Here is a 25,331-nt window from a genome sequence, read left to right as displayed (position 1 = left end):
GAAGAAAAGAAACAGTTATCTGCTCCTGATGGGATCTGTTTGTTACTGCCAGGCTGAGAATTTGTATCTAAAATGAAAATAATCAGAATGTAATTATTTTCTTTAAGGTCCTTAGTGCTCAGCTAAGACCTCAGTTTTACCTGGAGCTTACAGTTTTGTTCTGAATGTCATGCAAATGATCCTCAGTGGCTGTGCAGAACCCTGCTAATGTCATTTAGGCGTCTTGGAAGTGCAGGAGTCTGTCAGCACAGGCAGTCTCAGGTTGGGGACATAATCATCTTCAGTTCCTGAATTTCATGAATTAATATAATGTTATTGTTTCCATTTTGCAGACCCTGTAGAAATAGCCTGGAATGTAATGTAAAAAGAAAACACTATTGTGAGCATGGTTTTGATCATATTAGAAATTTAATTCTAGTCATTATTCTTTTAATTTAACATGCTATGTTTTTAATGTAATTTTTTTGACAGTCCTAGAGTTTTGAGAGGATGCATAATGCCTGAAGCACTGTGCTCTCTGCCTCTAAATAACCTGGTGCATGTATCTGGCACAAAACAGTGAAATGAAAAATTATTTTTTCAGAGTGTGTACCTGGATTGCTGCAGAGGTGTTCTTTTCTCTTTCTCCTGCAATTGGTTCCCTAACTTTTACATTTTTTCCAGAGTGATAGCGTCCCAATGTAACTCCTGTGCAGAGCTCTGTTAAAGGGCAGCAAGTCCATAACAGGCCTGAGCACAGGCCTGCATCCACAGGACAGGCTGGGAGCATTGAGAGTTATGCTTTTGGGAAATATCAGACTTAAAAATCATGTTCAGCCTGGTTGATGGGTACCTGTGAAGTCAGTCAAATGCTCCCAGACTAGAACTGACTAGACTAGTTAGGGTGCATGACTAAAATTTGTGTATAGCAAGCCAGCTTGCTGGGGAAGCAGCTTCCTCATGGGCTGGATGCCACAGCTGGAAGCTGGCACAGAAATGAGTCAGCAGCCCAAGTGCTGGTTAAACTTGAGCTTCAACAGGGCATAGCAATGTATCTGGAGATAAGTGGGTGTCCCTGCCTCCAGCAGCAGAGTGCCATGCAGCGTGTCACAGCTGCCTGGCAGGTGCACAGTCATGTGTGCAGAACTGAGGAGCACATCACAGTAGGAAACTGCTAGGCCCTTCATTAAAAAAACCCCAAAATTATCTGAAGATAGAACAAACACATCAAAAGCAGTACATCAGAAAGAGAAGGGCAAAAAATTTGGTCCAGGAATCTCACGCTGGATAGAAACCTACATGAAAATAGCAGAGATTTATTGTACGCAGGGCAAGGTCCTACAAGGTCCTGTGAAAACTAGTACACACAAAGGGTCATACACCAACTCATCTCTAGATTTAGTTCTCTTTTTTTTCCCCCCATTAGATAAAGAAAATCAAGACCTTTTTGTATATGACAAAGGCTCAACCTTCCCCTGTTTTCATGGAGGCTGTGTCAGCCACCTACAGATCTGTGAGTTCATCAGTGATTGCCCTACCAAAGAGGAAGGAGTGAGGTGTGGTGAGTATGTGGCATGACACTTCATGGGAACCTTCATTCCATTAGAAGAAATTATTTAAAATACAAAATAAGTTAAATTGATTCCATCTTTAGATTAATTCAGTATTTCACCTCCTGAATTAATTTGTCCAATTTATGTTAATTGGATACCAACATTCTCTTTGAAAATTCATCCTATAAAGAGCAAAATGGATTTTTTTTTTAAAAATTGGTTTTGTTTCTTAAGTATTGCAGTAAGGAGCTCAATGACCTTCCCTTCACAGTTACTGCTACTTCAGAGAAAGGGAAAATTTTATTTACATGTCTGCAGGTGGGTGAAAATTTCCTTCTGGACCCAAGATCTAAGCCTTCCCTTCAGGAAAGGGTATTAATCATCTTTCCACTCTTAGTTACCTACAGTGTCATAAATCTGTTCTTCCAAGATCTCTGTTCAGGAATTCTTGCACATCAGGACAGAAAAATCCCCTAACAGTGCATGAGCTGCTAAGAAGTAATTTTAGCTTTAGCAAGTACAGTGGTGATTTAAAATAATCTGTTGATTTGCCTTCCTTTAATTGGACACAAAACTTTGTGATGCCTGCAATTTCATATGTAGCAAGACCTTTACCAAATTTGTGGCTGTGATTTGCCATTCCTGAGGTTACAGGGGCTGCAGTTTTGCCCAGAATTTAGAGTAGGACAGCACAAAAAAGACTCAAATGTTTACAGAAGCATAGTGTTGGCTTTCTAATCGTGACTCTGGAAATAAACAAATGAGACCTATTTTGATAGTGTAGCATATGTTGGATAACTTGGACAACAACAGATTTTCACTTTTGTTTTTGTTTGTGTTCTTCCATAATCACGTTGCTCCTATTTTCCTACTTTTTCTTGTTCTCAATTGTAGACAGTCTCCCAGAGGGTTCACATTGCTCATTTGAAGAAGGTCTGTGCGGCTGGACACTGAATGAAACTGCAGCATCTCCTTGGTCTATTCGGGGCATTTCCAAAATTATTGAAGAGGACTCATTTATAGGGTCTACTCTGCAAGTCACTGGTGGTAGGTTCTTCATTGTTCTCTCTCCCACTCTGTGCATGCATGTACACAAGAGCCTGAACTTAAGTTTATTTAAATAGGTTGAAGAATTTTGGCATCATTGCCAAATGAACTTCAGCATCAGTATTATCTGTAACAACTTCAACTTTTGAACATGACTCAAAACTTCATAGTAAACAAGTTCTGCAAAAAAGTTAACTCAAAACTCTCAGAGACAAGGATTCTCCTTCACCTTTAAAAAATTGTGTCAAGCATATTCCTCCATCCTCCTTCCTCTTATGAGCTGTTCAGGTGCAGAGCACCTCAGCAGCAATATGATAACTGCTGCATCACAAGGTAAAAATTGCCCAACAGAACTGCAGAACTGTCAACTTGCTAAATAAGAAGGAGGGAGGCCAGACCCTCACCTGTTCAGGCTGAAAGTCAGAAGTGTTAGTACACATGAGTCTTGCCTCACAGTTCCCTGCCAAAATGAAGGGTTTCCATGCAAATATACTGTTTGTCTCCCTACAGCTTATGTAAGCTCTCCCTGGAAATAAAGACTGCAAACAAACTCTTCCATCCTGTTGTTTTACTCAGCAAGAGTCATTGATGCTAATGGTGTAGGAATTAGGAGTGTAGATTGGTGTGCACCTCTCTATGGGAAGACCTTGAGTGGTCTCTGAGGTTTACCCACTCACATTCCAATAAGGGGTTTGGGATGTTGACTTTGGTGCTGCTGAAATCTACCAGAGTGTTTACTACAACCTCACCAACAGACTTGCTTTCAAGCCCTGCTTACACCTACATATGCTTACATACCTACAGAAACATTAATAATGTTAAATTGTTTCAAGTGATTACACAAAAAAAACCAAGAGATCATTTTGTCTTTTTCACTTTTGTGTTGACAGGACACTTCCTCTACCTGCGAGCAGACAGCACTCAGACAAGTGGTATGGCTAAAGCTTACAGTACCAGCTTGCCAGCCAGTCTTGCCACTGAAGACTACCAGGTGTGTCACTCTGTCTAAGCACCTGTGTGGAGTAAATCATCAGGCTGTAGGCACCATTTACACAGTTAGCCTGTTCTCCTGTCCCTCTGCACAACACTGGAAAGAAGAAGAGCTGGCTATGCTGCCTAGCTGGCCACTTGTTCAGAACTGGAAAGGGGATGTGAGGTGCATCCCCAGTAAGTGAAAGCAGAAGCCCCAAATTAGTTACTCCTTGTGGAAAACTCCCCAGCCTGGCTGTACAACATAGGAAGAGTTACTGAGAGGTAACTCTGAGAGGTAACAGCTAAGTTGTATGGGGCAGCCAGTGTTTGCAGAAAATGGAGCTCTCTGGCTGGGCCATTCAGTCTTTTATTATATCTGCTGCTGAGATTTTTCTTCATAAATTCTGCAATACTTGTACAGGAGTTAATAAACTTGATAGTTTCACTGAGAACAGGAGTGTGAAGTTAGAATGCATTGGATTTTCCAGAAATAGATGAATATAATAAACTTCTGATCATATTCTTCAGGAATTTCATAAGGTTAATGCAACCTGGCCTTGATAAAATCACACAACTTGCCTTGCAGCTCTGAGATGCTGGAATTGAAAATATTAAATAATATTATAGTCATAACACTTAGGAAAATTAAGCTGCAAGTTTGAGCTGGAGTCCAGTCTTGCTAGGGGAAAAAGAGAAAGCTTTGATGCCTCCTAATTAGAGCTGGGAAAATAAATATGGTGCAGGTGCCAGAAATGTAACTTTGGCATTTATATTTATTTATAAATCCAGGTAAAATATGCTGGGTACAACATAAACAACAAAATAAAATGTGATTGGAGATAGGTTTACAAAACCAGGAGAGGAGAAGCAGTAGCTGTTGGTTATTGTGCAGAAGCCACAGGAGATTCTTTCCTCCACTGGCAAGGATTTGAGGTCACATTGCAGGATCAAGGAACTTCTGTGGTTGTTCTTTGCAGAACACGTGTGTGCTCCCTTTCCTGCCAGTACTGGAGCTCTCTGTAACATTAAGAAGAGCTGAATATACACAGCAGTGGTAGAAATGACAACTTTCTCTTGCTCTGTGTCAAACTGGAAGTGGTTGTTTCAAAGAAAGAGGACAAGTCCTGCTTCAAAACATTCTTTGGCCTGCTGATTTTGTTGCTCACTTGTCTTAGGGGTGCTACAATTCAGGTGGTGCCTATGAATTGGAGCAGGTAGATGGACTGAGGTTTCCTGCCTCTAGAGACAGCTCTTGTTTTAAAGGTATCTGGGCAGGACAGCTCTCCCCTCAGAGAAGACAAAAACAAGGAAATCAGTCCTCTCACCCAGATGGTGTCAGAGGCTGTGGATATTGTCATCAGTGGTTGAGGAACAGCTGCCCAACAGGAGTGTCAGTTCAGGTCTTTGCTGAGAGAATTCTGTGCTAGTGACAGTGCTGAGTCAAATACAGTCAATGAGTGGGAGCTTAGTAATTTCTGTCATTAAAGAATTTGACCCAGGTTCAGAGGTTTGGTGTCTCAAATTCCTAGGGACGGGAGAAGTGACTACTTTCTCCTTTTGTCACAGATCATCATTCTTTTCCTCTTCTTCCTCTGTTACAGATTCAATTTTCAGTGCATGTTTTTGGAAGCTACAATGGTACAGTCTCCTTCTCTCTCAGGGAAGAGATAAAGGGAGCTCCAATCACCTTGCCAATGTGGGAAAGGGCAGGGAGCTGGAGCGACCACTGGTTTCTCATCACCTTACCGATGCCAGTGCTTCAGAACCGGTAAGAGCTCCACTGTCGGCAGCCAGTTACCCCTATAGATTTAGTAAATTGTTCCTGTCTTTGTTGTGAAGTGTCACTTTCATTCCTGCCTTCTTTCAGAGCGGTTTTTAAGTGACTCTGCTTGCTCAGGAAGTATTCTACCATAAGTGCATATCTTTGTGCACATGCATGGCTTAGCTCAACACAGCCCCATGCCACGTGACAGCACTTCTGTGCAGCCTCAAACAGTACTTAGGTTTTGGGAACAGCAAGCATCTGTACTAAAAACCTTTTAGCAATCTGAGCAAGCCAGTGTACTTACAGGGGCAAAGTGCTCCCAGCAGGGAAACAGCTGCATTAGAATAGCTGCACTTCATACTCCCATAGTAGAAAACACTCACATGAGTCAAAGGGATGGTAATCCCACAGTTCAGCCAATAGAGCTGTCCAGTTTAGGATCAATGTCACTGTAGCCTGGGCAGCTGGAAATCCTTCATTGCCACATTACGGATGCAATGATTTCAGAAAAAGACTGTTGCCCAAATGAGCTTTACACTAAAGTTTTCATGGGTTTAAATGTAGAAATGCAGTGCAACATTGGTTTTCAGATGAAGTGAAATATTGAAGATTTAAAGAATTTCAATGCAATCAAATTTAATTCAGGCATTTCTTCTCCCTCACCTGGTGAAACTCAATCTCAAGGCATGTAGCTGGTGTTAGTAGCTAGTTATTTTGCACAACATAAGCTTTTATTTTTTTCAATTTCTCCAATCTGTTTTTTTTTTTTGAGGGGGGGAGGGGGACGTTTGTTTTTTTGGTTTTTTGGGGTTTTTTTTGCATATTCCTGAGGAAGGCCTGTTTCACATGAAACTTAAGGAAAAAAAAAAACCCTCCAAAGTTGTACAGTGAATATTATAAATGTTGCTCTACCCTCTTTCTGGTTTAATTTCCTGATTATCTTTCAGTATTATCAGTATTATTATTACCTCCTGATTACCTGTCAGTATTATCACATGTTCACCATGCACACGTTTGCAATGAATGATTCCTTTAGGGTAGGATTGGTCTGCCTGCTAGCAGTGCATTTAAAATTCTTGTCTGACACAATGTGAAGTCCTGTGGAGAAGTATCTGTTAGTTGTGAATATGTAAAGTGTGGCCAATATGTAAAGAATTAGTGCAAAATAGCTCATTTCTCTGGGCACTCCACTGTGGATGTGTCTGCAGCAGAGACCAAGGGGCTCTTCAGAGCTATTTAAGAACTTCTGCCTCCTCTGATTACAGTTCCTTATGCTTGTTCCCTGAAGCCTCCAATTTCAGTATTGGCCCTTAATTCCAAAGCAAAATGAATCTTATGTGGCAGAAGGGAACGGACAGCAAGACACTTTTTTTGAGCACTAGCCAGAATGGCATGAAAAACAAATTGATATTCAAATGTTCAAATACCGTAATGTTTGAAAAAGTTGAGCACTTAGGCAAAATGAAAGCTGTAGTTACGTTATGCATGTATTAATTATTGCAGTCTATTTCAAGTAGTTCTATCTTGTTTTACTTCATGTAACCTTTCTGTATGACATTTTCAAATTTAAAACTGAGTGGCATAACAGCGATTATCATAATGAGTAAGGATGGAACTGTTCAGTCCAGAAGGCAAATCTGTACCAGCTGTGATAGCCAGGTGACTGCCAGAAGTAATAAGTTGCCATTTGCTACATTGATCTGTAACAGACACGGAACAAGCACCCATTGAGTTGAAGGCGCTGAAGCCATTTCCCCAAGGGAGGAAAACCTAGTCTTTGTGTTCCTAGGACATGGGCTCTCTCCCAGTTCTCTTGTCTTGCTGTTTCCATGCTCTACTCCTTCTGTCCTATCTGCTACTGTGGGCACTTGTTGCCTTTCTTCCTTGTTTTCATATACTTGGTCTCTCTTTCTTTTGCTTCAGCCTCCCATTTGGGAAGCCATTTTATATATCTCATGCCTCTGGTTGTTATTTCCTTTCTGAAATTCTCCGTGCTTCTTGTTTCCATCTCTCTTCTAGCAGCTGCTGTCTCTGTGTGTTGTTTAGTTTTGGATTTTTTTAAATTAAGAAGTCTGAATCCCTTCCCTGCACTTCCCTTCTCCTCCTAGCTATCTCTAGTGTGCTTTCATTTCAGTGCTCCCAGACCTACAGTAAAGGTTTATTCCCAGTACTCCTGTTTGATTGGCTATTTAATTCTCTCTGTAGATCTTGGGCCCAAATCCCCTGCACACCAAGTCTAAGCTCCTCTGCTGTAAAATTCCCAGTGAGCCCAGCCTCTCTCCAGGATAACATCTTGTTAACTCTGGATTCAGTTTAGGCAGCTTTTTTTTTTCTTCTGTTTGGCCAGAATCAGCAACAGAAAGGAAAGTTGGGGGAAAAAAAATGTTTATCCTTTTATTTGGAAGGGTAGTTCTCACCTCATGTAGCTGAAGCAATACTGGCATGGACCATAATAGCACTGCGTGGAAAGTACTATTTGCCTGAGACTTTCAGATATCCAGAGAAGAGGAAGCTGCAGGATTAAAAAAAAAAAACGAGGCATAGAAATGTAAGGGATTTAAAAATTTCAAAGCTGTTTTCTTAAAATTTTAATTGATTCTCATTCATGTGAAAAAAAACACCTCATGCCTGATACGTGGCTCTCTTCCTCCCAAATTTCAGATCCCTCTTCCAATACCTAGTAGCACAGAGTACTTAAAAAGTTACCAGCATTTTTGAGCATGGTCAGAATCATGAATTCCTTGCATTGCCTCATCCTCAGCACTCACAAAATGTTTTGACTGCTAGAAAAGCCATACCAAGTCACTCAAAATAGAAAAGTTCAGCCTAAGTGACTTTAATGTTAGTGAAGTTGAAAACAATTGTAAACAGAGGTGTGTGATAAACATTGCCGGACAATTTTACTGCAGTTTGGTATATAACTTCCTGAATGACTATTCTGTGTATTTATGGATGTTGTCAGCTTTCCTTGGTGATGCAAGCTCTAGCAACGCTGTGCTTGGGTTCATTTTTAGTGCACATTTTGAGCTGGCATGCTGTTTTTCTGTATCCCAAACATTTGGGAAACTCCTGTTCTTCTCTAGCTATAGGAAAGTGCTGTGCTTTTCCCTGGTTCCTCAAGGGGATGGTAGGCAGCAGTAAAGTGGGCAGGAAGGGGGCAGACAACACAGGGGGAAGAGTAGGCATGAATTGAGACGTAACAAGTTGCAGGCCATGAGCTGCTTCATGGGGCCAGAAGTTGAGAAACCTTAGCAAAAAGGACACAAGAAGGACACAAAGGCTCTGTTTAGGTAGTTTTTAGCAACACCTTCATCCAATGAATTTATTTCTTAGGAGAAAAGGAAGACAGTTTGCTGATCAGCCTCCCAGCTGGGCATCTAGCTACTTTGAAAAAATGCTTTTGGTGATTGGCTGGTAAATTCACTTACTTGGTTCACGCACACAAGGAGAAATAATGCTGCCAGAAGAAAACCAAACAGACAGATGACCAGATAACAGAGAGCTGGAGGACATAATTTGTTGGGGTCTGCAAAAAGAGATTAATGAACAGGAACTCTGGAAACCCCTCAGGCAAAGGCAGCACTGAGTTCAAAAGACAAATTCCTTCCCTTTTTCTGAAGTTAAGGGGAAGGGGAGGCATACAGAGCCTAGAGGTTATGAAATGTCAATTCTCATGCACTGGAGGTGGGGAGGGGCTGTCATTTCTCATGGTCCCCCTTGTACTGCTCTGCTCCTGCTTGTGGAGCAGAAGCCTCCCTTGCAGTGCAGTGCCAGGGACCCTTGTCTGCTCTGTCTCCATGGACCAGACACAGCAGATTGACCTGACCAAGGGTATAATGCCATATGAGTGCTGTAAGTAAGGGGTAGGATGGGCTGCTTTGCCCATGCCTGTGGGTCCTGCAAGTGCCCTGGTTCTGGGCTCAGGGTGCTCTGACTCTTTTCCATCAGACAAATGGGGGAATTATTGTCATTTGTCAGTGGACTTACACACGAGGTTTGAAAACACTCTTGCTAAGCCTGGTATTGAAGAGGAGGGTTTCTGTAAGAAGGGGATCTAATGAAAAATTCTTCTAACACCCCAGCTAAGAGGTCATTCAAGAGACCCTTGATTTGCATTTGCTGCTCTTAGTCTTAGAGTGCTCAGATCCTGAAGGTGTGGATGCCTTCATTTAAGCACAAGGGGTCATTCTTGAGTTGGGGTAAAAGCAGTTTATCCCTAAAAATTTTTATGCAGCAGTGCAACTAACTGTGGATATCAACCAACATTTGGTTGGTGGGTGGAATGCACACACATATTTTACTGCCACTAATTTGGGACAAGTGTGTTTCTAGGCTGAATGATTAATGTGTTAGGCAGGTCAGTGCTTGATCTCTCATAAATCATCATTGAGCTTTACCAGAGACAGCAACAGAGGTCCTGCCCATATGCTTTTAATAAGCTCTAAATGGACTGGACATCAGACATCTGTTTATTTCTGAAATGTAATGAAAAACAATTCAGTTCTATCCATTAGAAGGAGATCCTTCAGCTCATTTTTTTCTTCCTTGTGAATTCAGAAGGTAGCAATACACATGGACATGACGGAGCTCCTACATAAGGAACACCTGGTCATAGTGGAAAAAGATGAGACAGCCCAGGGAGCTAAATCTTCAAGGAATTATGGCTGAAATTTATAAAGTCCTACCCTTCTGAAATAAACTCATATCACCTTCTGAGTTAAACTGGCTGAGGATCAGGCCCAAGACATTTGGATATTCTGCTCAGTGTTTATCTTTTTGGGGGTGGAAAGAAGAAGATATTTTTTCCCCCAGTCTAACTCTCTGACTGTTTCTGGTAATGAATATGGATGGTTGTTTGTGTATAACAATTAGTGGGGGCCAGTTGCTTGTATGTATGTGCAGATAGCAGGGGAAGTAAGGCTCTCATTCTTGTTCCCTATGAAATGTGAAATTGTGTGAATTTTATGGCACTTACAAGGGGTTTATATGTGTCTAAGACTTAGAGCAAGCCCTTTTGGCTGCTCAGCCGGACTTGCCTGGAGGAAAAATTCTAAATAGTGATGATGGTTTTTCCATCAGAAGGGAACATTGTATTTTTAGGGAGGTTGTTTGTTTGTTTGTTTTGTTTTTCCCTCTCCTTAGTCCTTTGTTAGTCTTCTCTAAAGTATCTGTCTTATTGCAAAGGTTTCAACTGGAACTCCTGGCAACCTGGGGCTGGAATTCCCAAGCTGACATTGCTATCGACAACATTACATTTGGCCTGGACTGCTTCACTGACGGTGAGCCACAAATGTTACAGAATCCCCCAAAAATGTAGGTAGTGTAATCAGCATCCCACAGGTCCAAGACACATGTTCTGTTCTCCCCACAGAGTGTGTATGGATCATTTGTGTCATCTTTGTCAGCACAATGCCATTTTATCTCACACCTACTGAAGATTGCAAGTAGAGGCAATTTTACTCCGTGTCAATCTCCCAGTGCTCTTTCTTTTTTCTCTAAGCTGGGATATTCTGTATCACATAGTTGAGACCTGTCTGTGTGTCTTGGCAAGAAACACTAAACTTACTCCTTAGCCCTAAATGGAGGGATTACATCACACTCTTTTTCCACAGTTCCTGCTGATCTATGCACTCTGGTAATTGATACCTGAAACAAATTTGTTAAAGTCAAAGGCAAAAGTCACCATATTTTTGTGCAGAAAAGAAAGAAAATAAAGGAGTAAATTGACCTTCTGACAATAAAATTTAGATTACTCCAACAAGTTTGTTTTAGTCTGTAAGGAGGTGCGTTAGCTATCACTGCCAGATATATAACAGCTTTCCTTTATATAACGTGTCTGACAACAGTTCCAGAGAAAAATGGAGCCAGTGCTACCCTTTGAAACATGTTAGCAGGAGTTATAGTGGATTTTCTTAGCAGACAAGGGAAAGAATTTAGGTACTTGTACTACTTGCAAATATTAGAAACTGCCTTCTTTTGTCCCTGGGGAAAAAAATGCTTGGTTGCAAAGGAACTGGAAGATATGCAACACTTGAATGGTGAATTCTGTTGCAGACAAAATGTGGATTGGTGATACAGTGCCATTCTATGTGTCACTACACTCAATATGTCAGCATTTAGGGTCATAGCATGTCCCTGCAGTGGCTACCTGTAGCCTAACATAACATGTGGGAAGGCTTATGTCAAAACAGATGTGGTAAAAGCTCATCAACAGAAGCCACTATTCCTTCCCATCTTTTTCTGGTTCAGTGTCCTGTTCTCTGTCCCTTTGTTCTGCAGGCACTGAAACCACTCTTCTATAAAATGCTGAGTATGCACAGTTTCACTTGAAATTAAGAGGAAAAGCTGGTCCTTTATGGTAATTTCATTTTTTCACTCCAGCTCTTTACAGTCCTCTCTCCTGACCTCCATACTAACAGCTAGTTCTGGAATCTTGAGAAAGCTGAAGGGAGTGACTCCAGATGCACTTGGGCCAGCTGATGTGCACCCAGCTGCTAGAGTTTACTGCTCTCAGATAGACCCTCCAGTTTACCCACAGACATTTTGCTGGGAGTGGTCTAGGTATGCATCCTTAGGCAAACAGGTGGGGTGTAAATGCCCCTGCAGCAATGTTATCAGAGCTTGTCCATCAGACCACCCAAGCTGCTCCTTATTTTCAATTGGGATGAATTGCACTGATGTCCAGGAGCAACCGGACTTACCCCATCTGAAGGCACGACCCAGGGATGTGTGAGTCATGCAGATGAAACATAGCACAAAGGAAACATTTCTCAGAAGCCTTGCACTTGCCCCTGTTCCTTGAATCCTCTTTGCAAATTGACATTTTCTCGCCTCTGAGAGCAGCCCCCTTGTATTTTTCTTCTCATGACTTTAATTCAGTTAGGTTACAGACAAGCCCAGCAGCTCTGCTGTGTTTCCAGTAATGAAATTACTTCTCTCTGGCAAGGACAGGTTTCAGATGTCAGAGACAGAGCCAATTAAAATCCAAGCAGTGAGTTCTTTTCATGAGGGCAGCAGGAAGGATGTATGGCAGGAAGGAAGGATTTGCTGCTTGCTAGGATGTAAATATTATTTTCTTCATCTATTTCAATTTTGTAGTTCAACTCTCTACAAAACGCAGTGCTGAATGAAAGCACTGTTTCTGTATGCAAGATGGGAAAGAAGGTGAGGTTTTCCACAGACCTTAAAATTGAGAGGAAAGGTTCAGTAAGATTTAAGTGAACAACTGGGTAGTGAGGGCAGCTGAAGAGACATCAATAAGGACAAAACCCAAACAGACCATTCTTTAGATGGCAGCTCCTGGGCATTGACAGATGTTTTTCCCTGTGGAAAGGGTGAGGTGAAACCACATTTTGGCTTATACCATCACCTTGTGTAAGACAGTGTCACAGGCTGGGTGGCATGTCTGGTTCATTGTGAGAACTTCAGGCAGACAGGCATAAAGATATTCATAGTTGCAGTGAAATAGTGCTTATATAGGAAGAGGTCTGAATTTTGAGTGTTTTAACATGAAAATGTGGACTAGCACAGCAAATAGAATGCTGATAGTTGAGTTGCCCTTCTCACTGCCTTTACTATTATGTTTTGGTGCTCTAAGCATTGTATTGTTCCAATTAAGATCACAGGTCTGTGGTCTGTCAAACTCTACTGCCCTGGCCTAGAAATTTCAGTCAAATCATTTTGATTTCCCAGAAGATTGCTTTATAAATGGCAAGACTGTCCAAAGAGAGCTTTTGTACAGATTACCTCTACTTCCTGATTTTAGAGTCCCTGATCCATCAAAGTCTGATTTTCAGAAGTATTGCAATCATCATTAGTGAGGTGGGATCTCTGAGGAGACCATTCACATTTTGAGGATCCTGTGAGGCATCTTACTCTGATTAGTCTCAGCCACCAGATCTCTATCTCCCTTTTCACTACTGTCACAGAGATATTGAAGCAGTGAATGAGTGAATTACTTTAGCTCTCTGCTTGCAGAAGATGTCTCTTTCTCCTTTACACTTCCCTCTGTCTCATTTCAGTGGGGAAATAGTGTTAGCTAATACCTGGGAAGAGGAAGTCTGTGCTTTTTGCATTTTTTTTATATAGATACACCTTAATATGGATTAATTCTTGTTCCATTCACTCTACTGTCAACATGTTGGCTGTTAGAAGAGGAAGTGGAAACTAAAATAGACTGAAGCACCAGCCCCTGTGTCCCAGACTAGACTAGGTCTATAGAAAATGCCACCTAACAAGTTTGTGTCTGACAGTGCATAAATCAGCCTTTAAAGCGTTTAGCAGCTGGTGTGGACAGGGCCACGCTCAGCCCATGGTGCAGCTGATCTGCTGCTTAGCACAGAGGAGACAAAGTTTCTTCTGGAGAGCAAAGGTTTGAGACTGTTTGGAAAAGGAGGAAAGACTGTTTGGAAATGAGGCATTGCCTTAAGATACTCATTGGGATGGGATGCCACAAAAAAATCCATGCAGACACAAAGATCAACTCTGTTTCAGAGAGTGATTTACATTCCTTTGCTCTGGCAAACATAACCAGGCTTCTGGTACATCGCTAAGTGTCTGAAACTGTTGTGACCTTTGGAATTTGTAATTCAGTGCAGGCCTTGGGGAACATCTTTTCTGGCCATTGTATTTTTCATTCTGTTTTCCTCCTTGCATTTGATTAATTTCATTTGTTTTGGGTTAATTTCATTTTTCACTGGCTTGACAATTTCATCCATTGAAGTTCTCCATCTCAGTATGAGCAGAGTGTGTCAGTACAAAGCTTTCTTTTGTTTGCACGCATCAATGTGCTTTCAGTCAGACCTGGGGGGAATATTCTCAGGAGTAAAAGCTCAGCAAGGTCTCCATGCTTCAATTAGTTATTTGGCCTTTCTGACACAGCTAACAAGGGTGTTAATTATTGCTATTTAGAGCAGTGGCTTTGTGGCAGAGATAATTGTCCATCTGGAACTGAGTGAGTCTCTTTTCAGTAGAGCATCAGACAGCTGTTAGATTCTCACAACTGGAATAAATTGAAATATTTGTAATGTTTTTCCACTGATTAAAAATGTTCAGTATTAAATCAACTGAGAGCTCACAAAATGGAAAGAAGCCTGCCCTTTTTCTTAGAGATTTTCCAATCAAAATATTTGCATAAAAATGGGTAATTTAACTATTGAAACAGGATGCTTGCAGATTATGAGGCAAGGGTTCATTATTATTTTCCTGCTGTAAGGCAGCATTGGTGTTGAGGTGTTCTCAACACATTCAGATGATTTGGATCAGCAATTGATTTTAAATTCCTCCTCTCTGAGAAAGGGTTGGTTTTCAAAGGCTTATCTCAGTAGTCAGAAGTGTATGGTTTTGCTCTGTGATTTTCACAAAAAAATGTTTGTCCAAAGATTAACAGTTTGTGACAAGGGTATGTTTCTGTTACTTAACTGTGTATGTTAGTGAGGCATGTAATTTTATTTAGTTATTTATTCTCTAAGTGAGCTCTCAGAGGCTCAGAGTTGGTTGCTGAGGTGGGAGTGATCTGTTAAGCTGGGTTACTTGCCATGACACTATTCAGAACCAAAGAAAATTATTTATGTCACCACTTTCCTTTACACCTCCAATCATTTGACTGTCCAGAATTGTCACCTGCCTGTTTGACCAGCAGAACATCAATACCTGGTATCTGTTCTCCCACACTACATTTTTCCTAAAATCTCCTATAATCACAGTTATGGGAAATTGCAGACCAAGGAGCTTATCCTGCATGGAGTAACATGGAGGGTCTGTATTCATGTGAAGACCCACTGCCTTCAGCACAGATAAAAGTAGCTTACCTAAGATATGGGCTCAAAAGAGTAATACAAAATTATGATTGTTCAAAACACCTTTCTACCCAAGGTAATATTTACTGATCTTAACCATACAAAATTTAATGTAATCTTTAAATTTTCTATTGCTCTCTTCTACCATCCTCCCACCTCTTTATCTGTTCTACAAACTATTACAGGAAAACGACTGAATCATTTTGGTGGGAAACGCCAGTACCCGCGTGAGATTAGTATCCTGGATGAACATCCTCTGAACCCCCTGGAAGAGCCCTCCCTCCCAGGTACATGATTCAGTACTGAAAACCTGTCTCTTGGCCATAAAAGGTGACTCCCTTCCTGTCTCCTGTGTGTGATCTGCCTGCCGGCAGCAGTGAAGCAACTATATATAATCCAGATATGCCAAAGATGTGGAGACTGTGTCAGGTAGTCCCTGCTTGGCTGTAGGCAAGCAGTTTGCTGGAGCCCATCTCACCGGCCCTGAGATGGCAGGTCCTCTTTAAAGAAAAGCAGAATCTCTTAAAGTGAAAACTGCATGAAGTTTGTATGAAGCTGCATGGCTCAGATTTGTAGTGCATGGAAAGGCAGCTTAGGAACAATAGGCATAGACCTGTACAGAAAGTTGGGAATACAAAGAGTGCTGAGCACTGAAGCTGAATAAAATGAGTGTAGAAAAGTGACATAAAGATGAAAATCCAGAGAGAAGTAAGTAAGGATGAGGAAATACACTGAAGAGAAAAATTGGATGAAAGAGTAGGAGAACAAGAGAATGCTGGGGACTAATTTACTGGTAGTGGTAGAGATTGCCACTCTGGAGGACAGATAAGAATTGTGTGGGTGAGAAGAGCTGTCTAAAGGAGAAGGTCAGGAGGTGAAGTTTTCTTGAGGCTGTTTTATCAGCCAACAAATACCACTGTGTGACTGTCCCAGCTCCTGAAGACTGTGTCCACCTGGAATGTGACAATCGGTACTGCTGTCTGTTCCCATTAGCTCAGGGGAGTGCTGTAATGCAGCTGAAACTCATACTGCATTGATCCATCTGCATGTTCACAGGATAATGTCTGTTGGGGATAATTTTGCTTACCTTTTCCTTTAAACAAGATTGGAACTTTTCTTTTAAAAGTTTGTAATTTTTATCTCTATTTTAATAATTCATCTCTTAAACAGTTCTACTTTTGACCCTGGCTTTTGTGCACAAACTGTATCACACAGTTTTTCAATATATTACTGAAAAGTTTCATTCTTAGGCCTCATCTAATTCAGTGGAGCAGATGGATTTGTTTGGGTCTTAGAAAATGGTTGCAAAATAGAAAACATCCTTATCTGCTGCACTGTTGTAGAAACAAAAGAATAATGCTTAATGAGAACCAGGATAGAAATTTCCTGGGGAAGAAGGGTCCCTACAGATGGTAGCAAGAGGGTGCTCCCTGGCAGCTTCTGCTGCCACAGGCTTCTTGTGCAAGCCTGAGACAAATCTCTTCAAACTTTAACTGTGTTTCATAAATGGTCACTAGCTGTAATGACAGATGTTTTCAACCCTTGTCTCTGTGTACATGATTTAGTTCTCATTTGGAAAGTTGAGCATCTTCTTGCTTCAGACTGGCACTGAGAAGAGGAATTTGATCATATCTTTGAGACACTTGGATAAACCCTTTCTTAGAAGTTCAGTCCCTCTTCCCTTTTCATTTCCCCCCTCACACCCAATTGATAAAGTTTATCTTCAGCCCATGACTTATCAAATAGTGTGTAGGAAATAAGGGGAAAACAAACAGTAACCATAAGAAAGCAGTAGTTGTGCTATGACTAGAAGAAAGTAGGTATAATCTGAGAAATGCAGGCAAGCTCACATCTGACTCAACTCTTGCTGTTTTGCTCACAGGGGACACAACTGTTGTTCTGTGGTGGTTCTCAACATGTGGTGCCAGTGGTCCCCATGGGCCGACTCAAGCTCAGTGTGACAGTGCCTACAAGAACAGCAACGTGTCAGTGACTGTGGAGAAGGAGGGCAGGCTCCGAGGAGTGCAAGTCTGGAGAGTGCCAGCCACAAACAGATACAGGTGAGGATCAGTGTGTGCTGGGGGACAGCCACCCTAACTGCTTTTTGTTTGTGGATTTCCAACAAGCACAAGTGTGGGACCACCTGTACTGAGTAGGTGGAGGGGACAGTGAAGAAACAGGAGCCGTAGATATAAGGATAAATATCTGAGCTACTGTGAAGCATGGAAGGGTGAGCAGAGATGTAGAAGAGATCAGAAGAGGAGTAGAGGAGTGAGAGTGGGCAGGCAGCCAAGGAGTGCTGCCATAATCTCAGTCCTGTAGCCTTAGACTTCTGGCTGTACCAGCTCACGCTATTTGTTCCTGCAGTCTCTGTTTCCAGTACTCAGGTGAGGGTTGGTCTGTCCTCTTGTGCAGCCTACCTACATGGGACTCAGACAAAGAATAGTCACAAGCTGCTACAGCAGGGGAGCCTGCTCTGGAGAAATGTCTGCTTGGAAGTGAAGGCTGGGAGACCTTGCAGATGGATTTATTTTGGGGATGAGAATTGTGAGAGCTGTTTCTTCATTTATTTACTTTGTCTTGCAGGATTTCTGCCTATGGAGCAGCTGGGGGGAAGGGAGCCAAAAACCACAATAAGAGGTCCCATGGGGTCTTCATCTCGGCCACCTTCCACCTGGAGAAAGATGAGCTGCTCTACATCTTAGTGGGGCAGCAGGGGGAAGATGCCTGCCCTGGGGTGAGGGCCATGAAGCACATGTGGGCAGAGACCTTGCAGATTCTGTGGGTGGCTTGGGGTTTGGTGATAAAAGATAGAAATCCCAGAATCCAGGCAGGAGACAGGAAAGACCCAATAAAAGAAGTTAGAAAGAATCTCAAAACAGATATAAAGAACACTGAAAAGAAAAACAATCCCAAAATGCACAAACAAATATGAAGCCCACAAAAACTTTGCTTTAAGCTCCTGGTGTTTGAAATAAGTTCTTCATCAGCTCTCTTGTGCTTATTTTAAACAGGAAGCTCATAGGCAAGAGATGTGCTCTGTCTCTTGCTTTTCCACAGTCCAGGGTTTTTGCTGTCTGCCAGGATTTTCAGAAAATTTACTGTTACTTATGGAATCATCCAGCAGTGTTGTGGCTGCACTGTGTTACATACTCTCTAGGCTTAGAGACTAAAGCCTGAGTCCAAAGCCTACCAAAACCAGTGAGAATCTTTCTACTAACTCCAGCGGCCCCTGAATTAGGTTTTTGTGATGATAAAATTACACTCAAGAGAAATGAAAATTGGTGACATGAACACTTATATGTGTGTCCTCACAACACTATACCAAATGATCTGGAAGTCCTTTTGTCACTTAGGCTCAAAAACGATCTCTTTTCAGCATCAATTTTGATACTGCCTTGTTCCAGAGGTGTTGTTAACCCCTGCCCAGGAACAAAGCTGTTTTTTCCTCACAGACTGGTGTGTTTGGGGATGCATATACTATTCTGTTACTATTTACTTTCCCAAAGGAGATGATATCTTACCCAGATGCTCCAATAAATTCCAAACCCACCCTTTCTTCACTTTATATAATAAAAGAATCATATCTATTTAAATAAAAGATACATTTGTGTATCTGCAGTTCCCTTTTAAGTGCACTCTCTAGTCTTAGGTCATAATCTGAAAAGCTGTCCATTAATCTCTTGCATTTCATCATTTGTTCTCCAAATTGCAAATCACAACACAGCACTATCTCCCTTTGGCAGGTGCTACTGGAAAAAGTTGCAGTTAATTTTTCCCACTTCCAAAGCCCAACTTTCTTTGGCTTTGAAAATCGTGATGAATCTCTATATTGGGTGACTAATGTTTGTTTTTCTTTTTCTGGAGAAGTTCTGCAGCTCCAAACCTTGATTCTCTCTCCTCAGATTTACCCCAGTTGCTTTCCCCTGGTCTTTATCCATATTGCCATCATTTGTTCTCCTATTTAAATTAAGCAGACAAATTGCTTCACCAACTAAGAAAGGCGATGCACCATCACTAACAGAATCAAGAAAGAGCTCTTCCTCTGTCAATTTTCAATCAATCTCAGTCTCAGTCTTGGGATGAGATGCAATGGGCAGAAAATGGAACGTGTTCCACCTGAATGTGATGACGAGCTTCTTTGCTGTGAGGGTGACTGAGAACTGGAACAGGTTTCCCAGAGGAATTATAGAGTTTTCTTCTCTGGAGATGGTCAAAAACCATCTGGACACAATCCTGAGTTACATGCCCCAGAGAAGTCTGCTTGAGCAGGGAGGTTGGGCTGACTAGATGACCTCCAGTGGTCACTTCCAGCCTTCCATTCTGTGATTCTGCATGAATGAGAGGACACAGGCAGTAAGACTGGTGCAGGAATAGGAAACTGGTTCTCCAAATTACTTTTCTAAGATATATCAATAGATAATTCCCAACTATGTGTGGGTCACCTTTGCTTTATGCATTTATCTTCCTGAGAAATAAACAGTAAATGTGTAAGAAAGTTCTTAGTATTAATCCAGAATCCAAAATATCTAAATGTTTTGGTTATAAGAAGTTCTAAATATGCAAAATATTAATTATTTAATTAATGTGAAATTAACAATGAGTTATTACATTTTTGCAAATCAGAAGTTACAGACAGATCTATCCCTCAGCTGTCAGTCCAAGTAGAAAAGGTCACTTTCTACAAATATAATCTACATACTGGTTTATCTATGTCTAATATGCATGACAGGTGTTATCACATAATTATACTGAAATACACAGACAAGTCCCAAGAGTTGGACTTTGCTGATATCTGATTCCATTTCTTGTCTCCTTTCAGGGCAATCCTGAAACTCAGAAGATCTGCTTAGGGGAGTCATCTCTCATTGAAGAAGATTACAAAAGAAAAAGGGACCTGAAGGAATGGGCTGGAGGAGGTGGGGGTGGAGGAGGAGCAACCTACATCTTTAGAGTAAGTATTTCCTCTTTCCATCCTGCCTGAGCAGCGTCCAGCAGAGCTACTAGCTCTCACTGTCAGTCATGGCATATGATGAACAGTTCTTTTAAAAAAGATTATGAAAAATGAATCTTTCTCTTCTGCCTTTCTCTCCCTCTCCTCTTTCTGTCTCTCTATGGGTTTTGTCTTTTTAGTTGTTGATCTCTTTTTATATACTTGTTTGTATTTATCACCTTCATTAGGCTAGCTGAACTGGTTCCTCAGTCCTTAACAGCTCAGATGTGGGAATTACACCAGGATCCCACTTTAATACTGGCAGCAGTCTTTAAAAAATATGTCACAAAACCTTGACATTCAGTTAAACTGTTACTTTTGTACTCAGGAACATGATGTGAAATATTTTTGTAATGATTCTATGAGACAAGCAGTAGCATTACCCTGGCCTTATGCCACTCTTCTTTGGGATGCTTTCATCATCTTTGATAAGTTTGTATGAGTTAGCATATCAAGAAATGTGAAGTTTTTCTGATATTTGATGGGGGGTTTTCCAGCAGAAGGATGGCATTTTCGAACCTTTGCTCATCGCAGCAGGAGGAGGAGGAAAAGCCTACCTGAAGGCTCAGGACAACTCTCTGGATGATGCACCCCTGGAGCAATTTGAGAACAGCACTGCAGTACCTGGAGTCAGTGGGAGGACTGGGGCAGCAGGTGAGACACTAAAGCCACACCAGGTCTGAGTCAGGTGGCTGAATACACCCATTGACCTGTAAGCATGAAGTGAAGGGCTTCTTTATCAGTCTTTTGGTATTTTTCTGTGGCAGCAGTTTTTAGAAATATGCTGCTAGTCTGTAAGGGATATCTTCTTATATGTTGTGTCACCAGATAAAAAGAGAACACACAGGACAGCTGATGAGTGCTCCAGTAGAAGTCATTCCATAGAAGAGAGGAAGACCCCTCTCTTCTATGAACTGAACTGGGGAAAATGACGTTTGAGGGATGGAACCTGCTCCTTCACACTGTAGCAATGGCCTTTGAAGAGAAGACATTTTCCCCTTACTCCCCTTAAACCCTAACAACAAAATTATATTATGAGAATTATACCAGAAATGGAACCTTATTTATAATTTTGTGATGGCTGTGCCTAGAATCCATTCCTAAGAGATAAAAAAAATCTGGTGGTTGTCCATCTCCTGCTGTAGTAGGCTTACAGAGAGGCCAGTAAAGTGAGATATAGAAATCCAATTTATTTTTATTTCCCTGATAAACTCAGCATATTACATGGCTGACTGCCCTAACCAGTTATCCTGAAGGGGAGTGGTAGGCTCCTTATTTTCTTAACACCACAAGAAATTGGTGCTGACGTGTCAGTTTATTCTGCACATACCATAGGCTGTGCATTAGATTTCCTGTTTGTTATTGTCCATGACAGCAAGGAGCTTGTCTGTATATTCTTTTAAACTTAAAGAAAAGTTTACCTTGAACTAGGCACTTAAGAAATTAATATGGACTCATCTCCCTCTCTCTGCAAAACATCTCTCCTTGTGCTGCTCTTACCTGTTCTTGTTTTCTTTTCTCACTCTCTGACTGAAGGTGGAGGTGGTGGCTGGCAAGATGAGAGTCTGCTTCCTCAGGCTGGGAAGTCCCTTCTGGAAGGTGGAGAAGGAGGTCAAGCTTGTCCCCAAGCACTAGCCAAGCTCCAGTGGACCACCTCTGGTGGTTTTGGTGGAGGAGGAGGAGCTTGTACTTCTGGGGGAGGAGGTGGAGGGTACAGAGGTAAGCCTGCTGGGGCAATAGTCATGGTGATTAATTTTGTGCCCTTCAGAGCCCCTGCAGGTCTCTTAGTGCAGAGGTGCACGACTGCAGGAGGTGAGGCACAGAGACTTCAAGTTGAACCGTATGAAACCCACCCTCTCTCCACCATCTCTCCATAACTGGAGAAATCAAGGATAAAAGTGTTCCTATGTGATTTAATATTTGGAAGGTGTGATGAATCACCCCTTCACCCATTTCCAAGTTACCCATGGAAAATATTCCATTTCTTTTTTCTGTTCAAAACAAAACATTTTTACCTTGCTGAACTGAGAAACCTGCATTAGATTAAATCACTTTACTAACATTGATACTGGCTGGGTCAAGTGAGGGTTTGACATTATACCATCCAATATCACAGGAAGGTTGCAGAGTGACCCCAGATGATAATGGGAATGAATGCAACCTTTCAGAGACATTATATTTTTTGCACAATGCAGCACTGATCAGCTAGCCATACTCTTCTCTCCCCAGGTGGACATGCCTCTGATAGTGATGATATCACAGCTGGTGGGCAGGATGGCATCTCTTTTGTGAACCCCATAGGAGAGATCTTCTTGCATCCCTTGGCAGGTACAATATGGTTCTTACTCTCATTTCTTTTCTTCCTCCTTTTTCCTTCTTCCTCTCTATTTCCTCTTTCCTCCTCCTTCTTCTCTTGTCTTTGTTTTTCTGTTCATTTCATTAAAGTTTATTTCATGCTGCAGGTCAGATCTTTAGCTGTGGTCATTTCTTTAAGTATTTTCACAGTGCTCTGGGACCTTTTTTCTGTCAATCTCTAAGCCAGGAGAGACACCAGATTCAACCACACATCCTCAGTCCCCAACTTTTCCAGGTCAATTCACTTCAAGGCCTCTCTGTTTGCTCAAGGGACCAAATATCTTCTTCCCTACTGATCCCCATCAGGCTTCTGACATGTCCACACTGTGTTGGACTATCTGCTCTCCTGCAGAGAAGGAGAGAAGTTGTAGGTACCTGCTGGGTTTTGTTCTGTTGGCTTTTTTACCTTACTGGAACAAGATAGGAAAAACTGAACTAAGCCCACCTGTTGTGTTTGATTCCTTGTTCAGCCATGGAGAGTCATGGTGAGGTGGAGGTTCAGATCTATCTTAACTGCAGCCACTGCCACTCAGACAACTGCAAGAGGGACCCTGACACCAACCTGCCAGTGTGCCAGTGTGAGATGGGGGCTGTGCTGGCCAACGACAATGTCACCTGCACTGGTAAGTTAAGAAGTTTTAGCCTCACTGGATAATATCTCTATTCTTTATATCATATCTCCTTCTGGCTTTTTTGATGTTCAGTTCCTGAGTTAGAGCTAGTGGATCCAGTGGACAAGGTGGTGTGAGAAATGTCAGTCAAACATAGGACTGAAAATTCCTGTTGACCTTTGCTTACATGCTGAGCTGCATCTCTGCCACCATCTCCAACATTCACATTTGGATTAGGTGGGAGGTAAAATATCTGTAAAGAGACATGGTGTGAATTTCCTGAATGGGCTCAGTCTATCAGATATTTAAGCATAAATACCTCTCCAGGATAACGTACCACCTACTGCTGAGTTATTTAAGACACAAATTGCTTCCTTCCACAGCAGTTTCCCACTGTGCCTGTCAGCTGATGCCTTGTACTCACAGTTATTTCCTTTCACAGTCTCTTGGAGCTCCAAAAAATGAAGACTGTAGACATTTTCAACTTATGAGTAGTGATGTTACCCATTTATAGAAAACTGAAGAATGGATAAGAAATATGTGGTTTATCAGTTTGTGTTCTATCTTCACAATGATTTAAAAATTATTTTAGTACTTTTTCAACCTTCAGGATTATAGAGGGATTTGCTGTAATTTTTATAAAATGCTCTGACCATGATCTCTGTACTGTTTTCATTCTTCCAGTGCCCCAGGGTCCTATACCAGAGGGACAGCTGTCTCTCCCCCTCCTCTTAGCTGTGGTGTCTGTGATTGTGGTACTTGGAATGATCCTCACCTGTGGCAGCCTGTCCATCAGTAAGATACACTTAGTTCTTATCACCCTTTGACCTGGCTTTTCCCAGCTAAATTAGACAAAAGGAGACCACCTGGCCACGTGCCACTGCTTTCAGTACTTGGAGCCAAAGTGTTGTGGTCTCCCAAGAGGATTGGAGGAACAGGAAGAAGAAGTGATAGGAAACATCACCACCCACAGTTAGGCACAAGCATAGTCCCAAAGGGCAAGGACTGCTCTTCCTCACTAATTGCCACAGAACAATAGAGCTAGGGAGGCCTTCTTAGCAGGTATTTCTGTAGCAGCCACTGCAATACTAGATGAAATCACAATCTGTAATTAAATATATAATTCATTCAAGGAGATGGTTTGCTTTTTTAGATTTGATGTCAGCAAGATGTCTTGTGGAGCACTCTTCCTCAGCCAATGCACAAAGCAGCATAGGAAACCTAAGTTGTTCCCAGGTGATTAGGTGTTTGCAGGAATAACACTTTTTACATATCCATTACTAAATCACTGAAGACTGTGAAGAAGAGCACAATACAGCAAGCCAGAGACGTTTCTGGACCATTTATAATTCTGGGATTGGTGTCATTCTGTTCAGTGTGGCCAGCATTATCTCTTCTGTCCATTTGTAGGTCTTGTTTATGCATTTTTATCCATCTCTCCACCCGCAGTTTATCACCTGAAGAAGCAGCAGCTGGAGGGATCCAGAGCACGACTGCAGAGCCCGGAGTATAAACTGAGCAAAATACGCACATCTGTCATCATGACCGATTACAACCCCAACTACTGCTTTGCAGGGAAAGCTGCTACTCTGAGCGAGCTGAAGGAGATCCCACGGAAGAACATCTCTCTGCTTCGGTGAGAAAACAAGGCCCACCTCTCTTGCTGACTGCAAAGCACCCAGTCCAAGTCAGCCAAAATACAACAGATGTGATACTAGCTATGTTCTTTAAGATAATTTGATTCCATGCAGTTCTCAAGCAGAAGCGTAAGATTGTGAGTCTCCTGTTCCATGTTCCCACACACAGGTATTTCACCTCTACTGTGATTGTGGTTTTATTGCACTTGCCTCCTGGCAGCAGCTCCCTTTCAAATCTATAGCAGTATGTCTATTTCAGCATTTCCAATCATAAGGAAATTTCCTGTCACAGAGAGATACATGCTAAGTTGCTCTTCATCGTCCAGATGATACTGATCAAAGTTATATAAGCTTTAGAAGGAACAATTTGATCATTCGTATGTCTTATACAATCTCCTGAAGACACCAGTCTGCAGTCACCTTATTCCATTGCTCTCCATTTTTCTTGTCTTTCTTTTGCCACAGTTGGTGATAGACCCTAGGATTGAGCAGGCCTATTTTTTGTTCAGAACCATCAAGGTTCCAACCTCCCTTTTTTAGTGATAGTGACAGAAAATACTGATAAGCTATTTTCGGAAGTTTTGAGTTGTATTGGTCTGGATGAAAAGAAGAGCTTGGCCAG

General features: G+C 41.7%; 1 protein-coding gene across 1 annotated transcript in view; it reads left to right on the top strand.

Annotated features, from left to right (window-relative positions):
- LTK (leukocyte receptor tyrosine kinase) overlaps window positions 1-25,331 on the top strand; it is a 94,259-nt gene that overhangs the window by 51,989 nt on the left and 16,939 nt on the right. The window contains exons 6-20 of the mRNA XM_054275364.1: window positions 1,406-1,540; window positions 2,427-2,579; window positions 3,470-3,570; window positions 5,153-5,319; window positions 10,501-10,595; window positions 15,299-15,400; window positions 16,996-17,173; window positions 17,700-17,850; window positions 19,936-20,067; window positions 20,604-20,760; window positions 21,643-21,825; window positions 22,336-22,434; window positions 22,932-23,084; window positions 23,757-23,867; window positions 24,522-24,708. Of these exons, the coding sequence (XP_054131339.1) occupies window positions 1,406-1,540; window positions 2,427-2,579; window positions 3,470-3,570; window positions 5,153-5,319; window positions 10,501-10,595; window positions 15,299-15,400; window positions 16,996-17,173; window positions 17,700-17,850; window positions 19,936-20,067; window positions 20,604-20,760; window positions 21,643-21,825; window positions 22,336-22,434; window positions 22,932-23,084; window positions 23,757-23,867; window positions 24,522-24,708 (2,104 nt within the window). The remainder of the gene's footprint in view (window positions 1-1,405; window positions 1,541-2,426; window positions 2,580-3,469; window positions 3,571-5,152; window positions 5,320-10,500; window positions 10,596-15,298; window positions 15,401-16,995; window positions 17,174-17,699; window positions 17,851-19,935; window positions 20,068-20,603; window positions 20,761-21,642; window positions 21,826-22,335; window positions 22,435-22,931; window positions 23,085-23,756; window positions 23,868-24,521; window positions 24,709-25,331) is intronic.

Source organism: Melozone crissalis, unplaced genomic scaffold, assembly GCF_028551555.1.
Source record: "Melozone crissalis strain CALT ecotype California unplaced genomic scaffold, PUWL_Pcris_2 ptg000018l_1, whole genome shotgun sequence".
In the NCBI taxonomy this organism is placed as follows: domain Eukaryota; kingdom Metazoa; phylum Chordata; class Aves; order Passeriformes; family Passerellidae; genus Melozone; species Melozone crissalis.
This window is presented reverse-complemented; position numbering and strand designations above follow the sequence as displayed.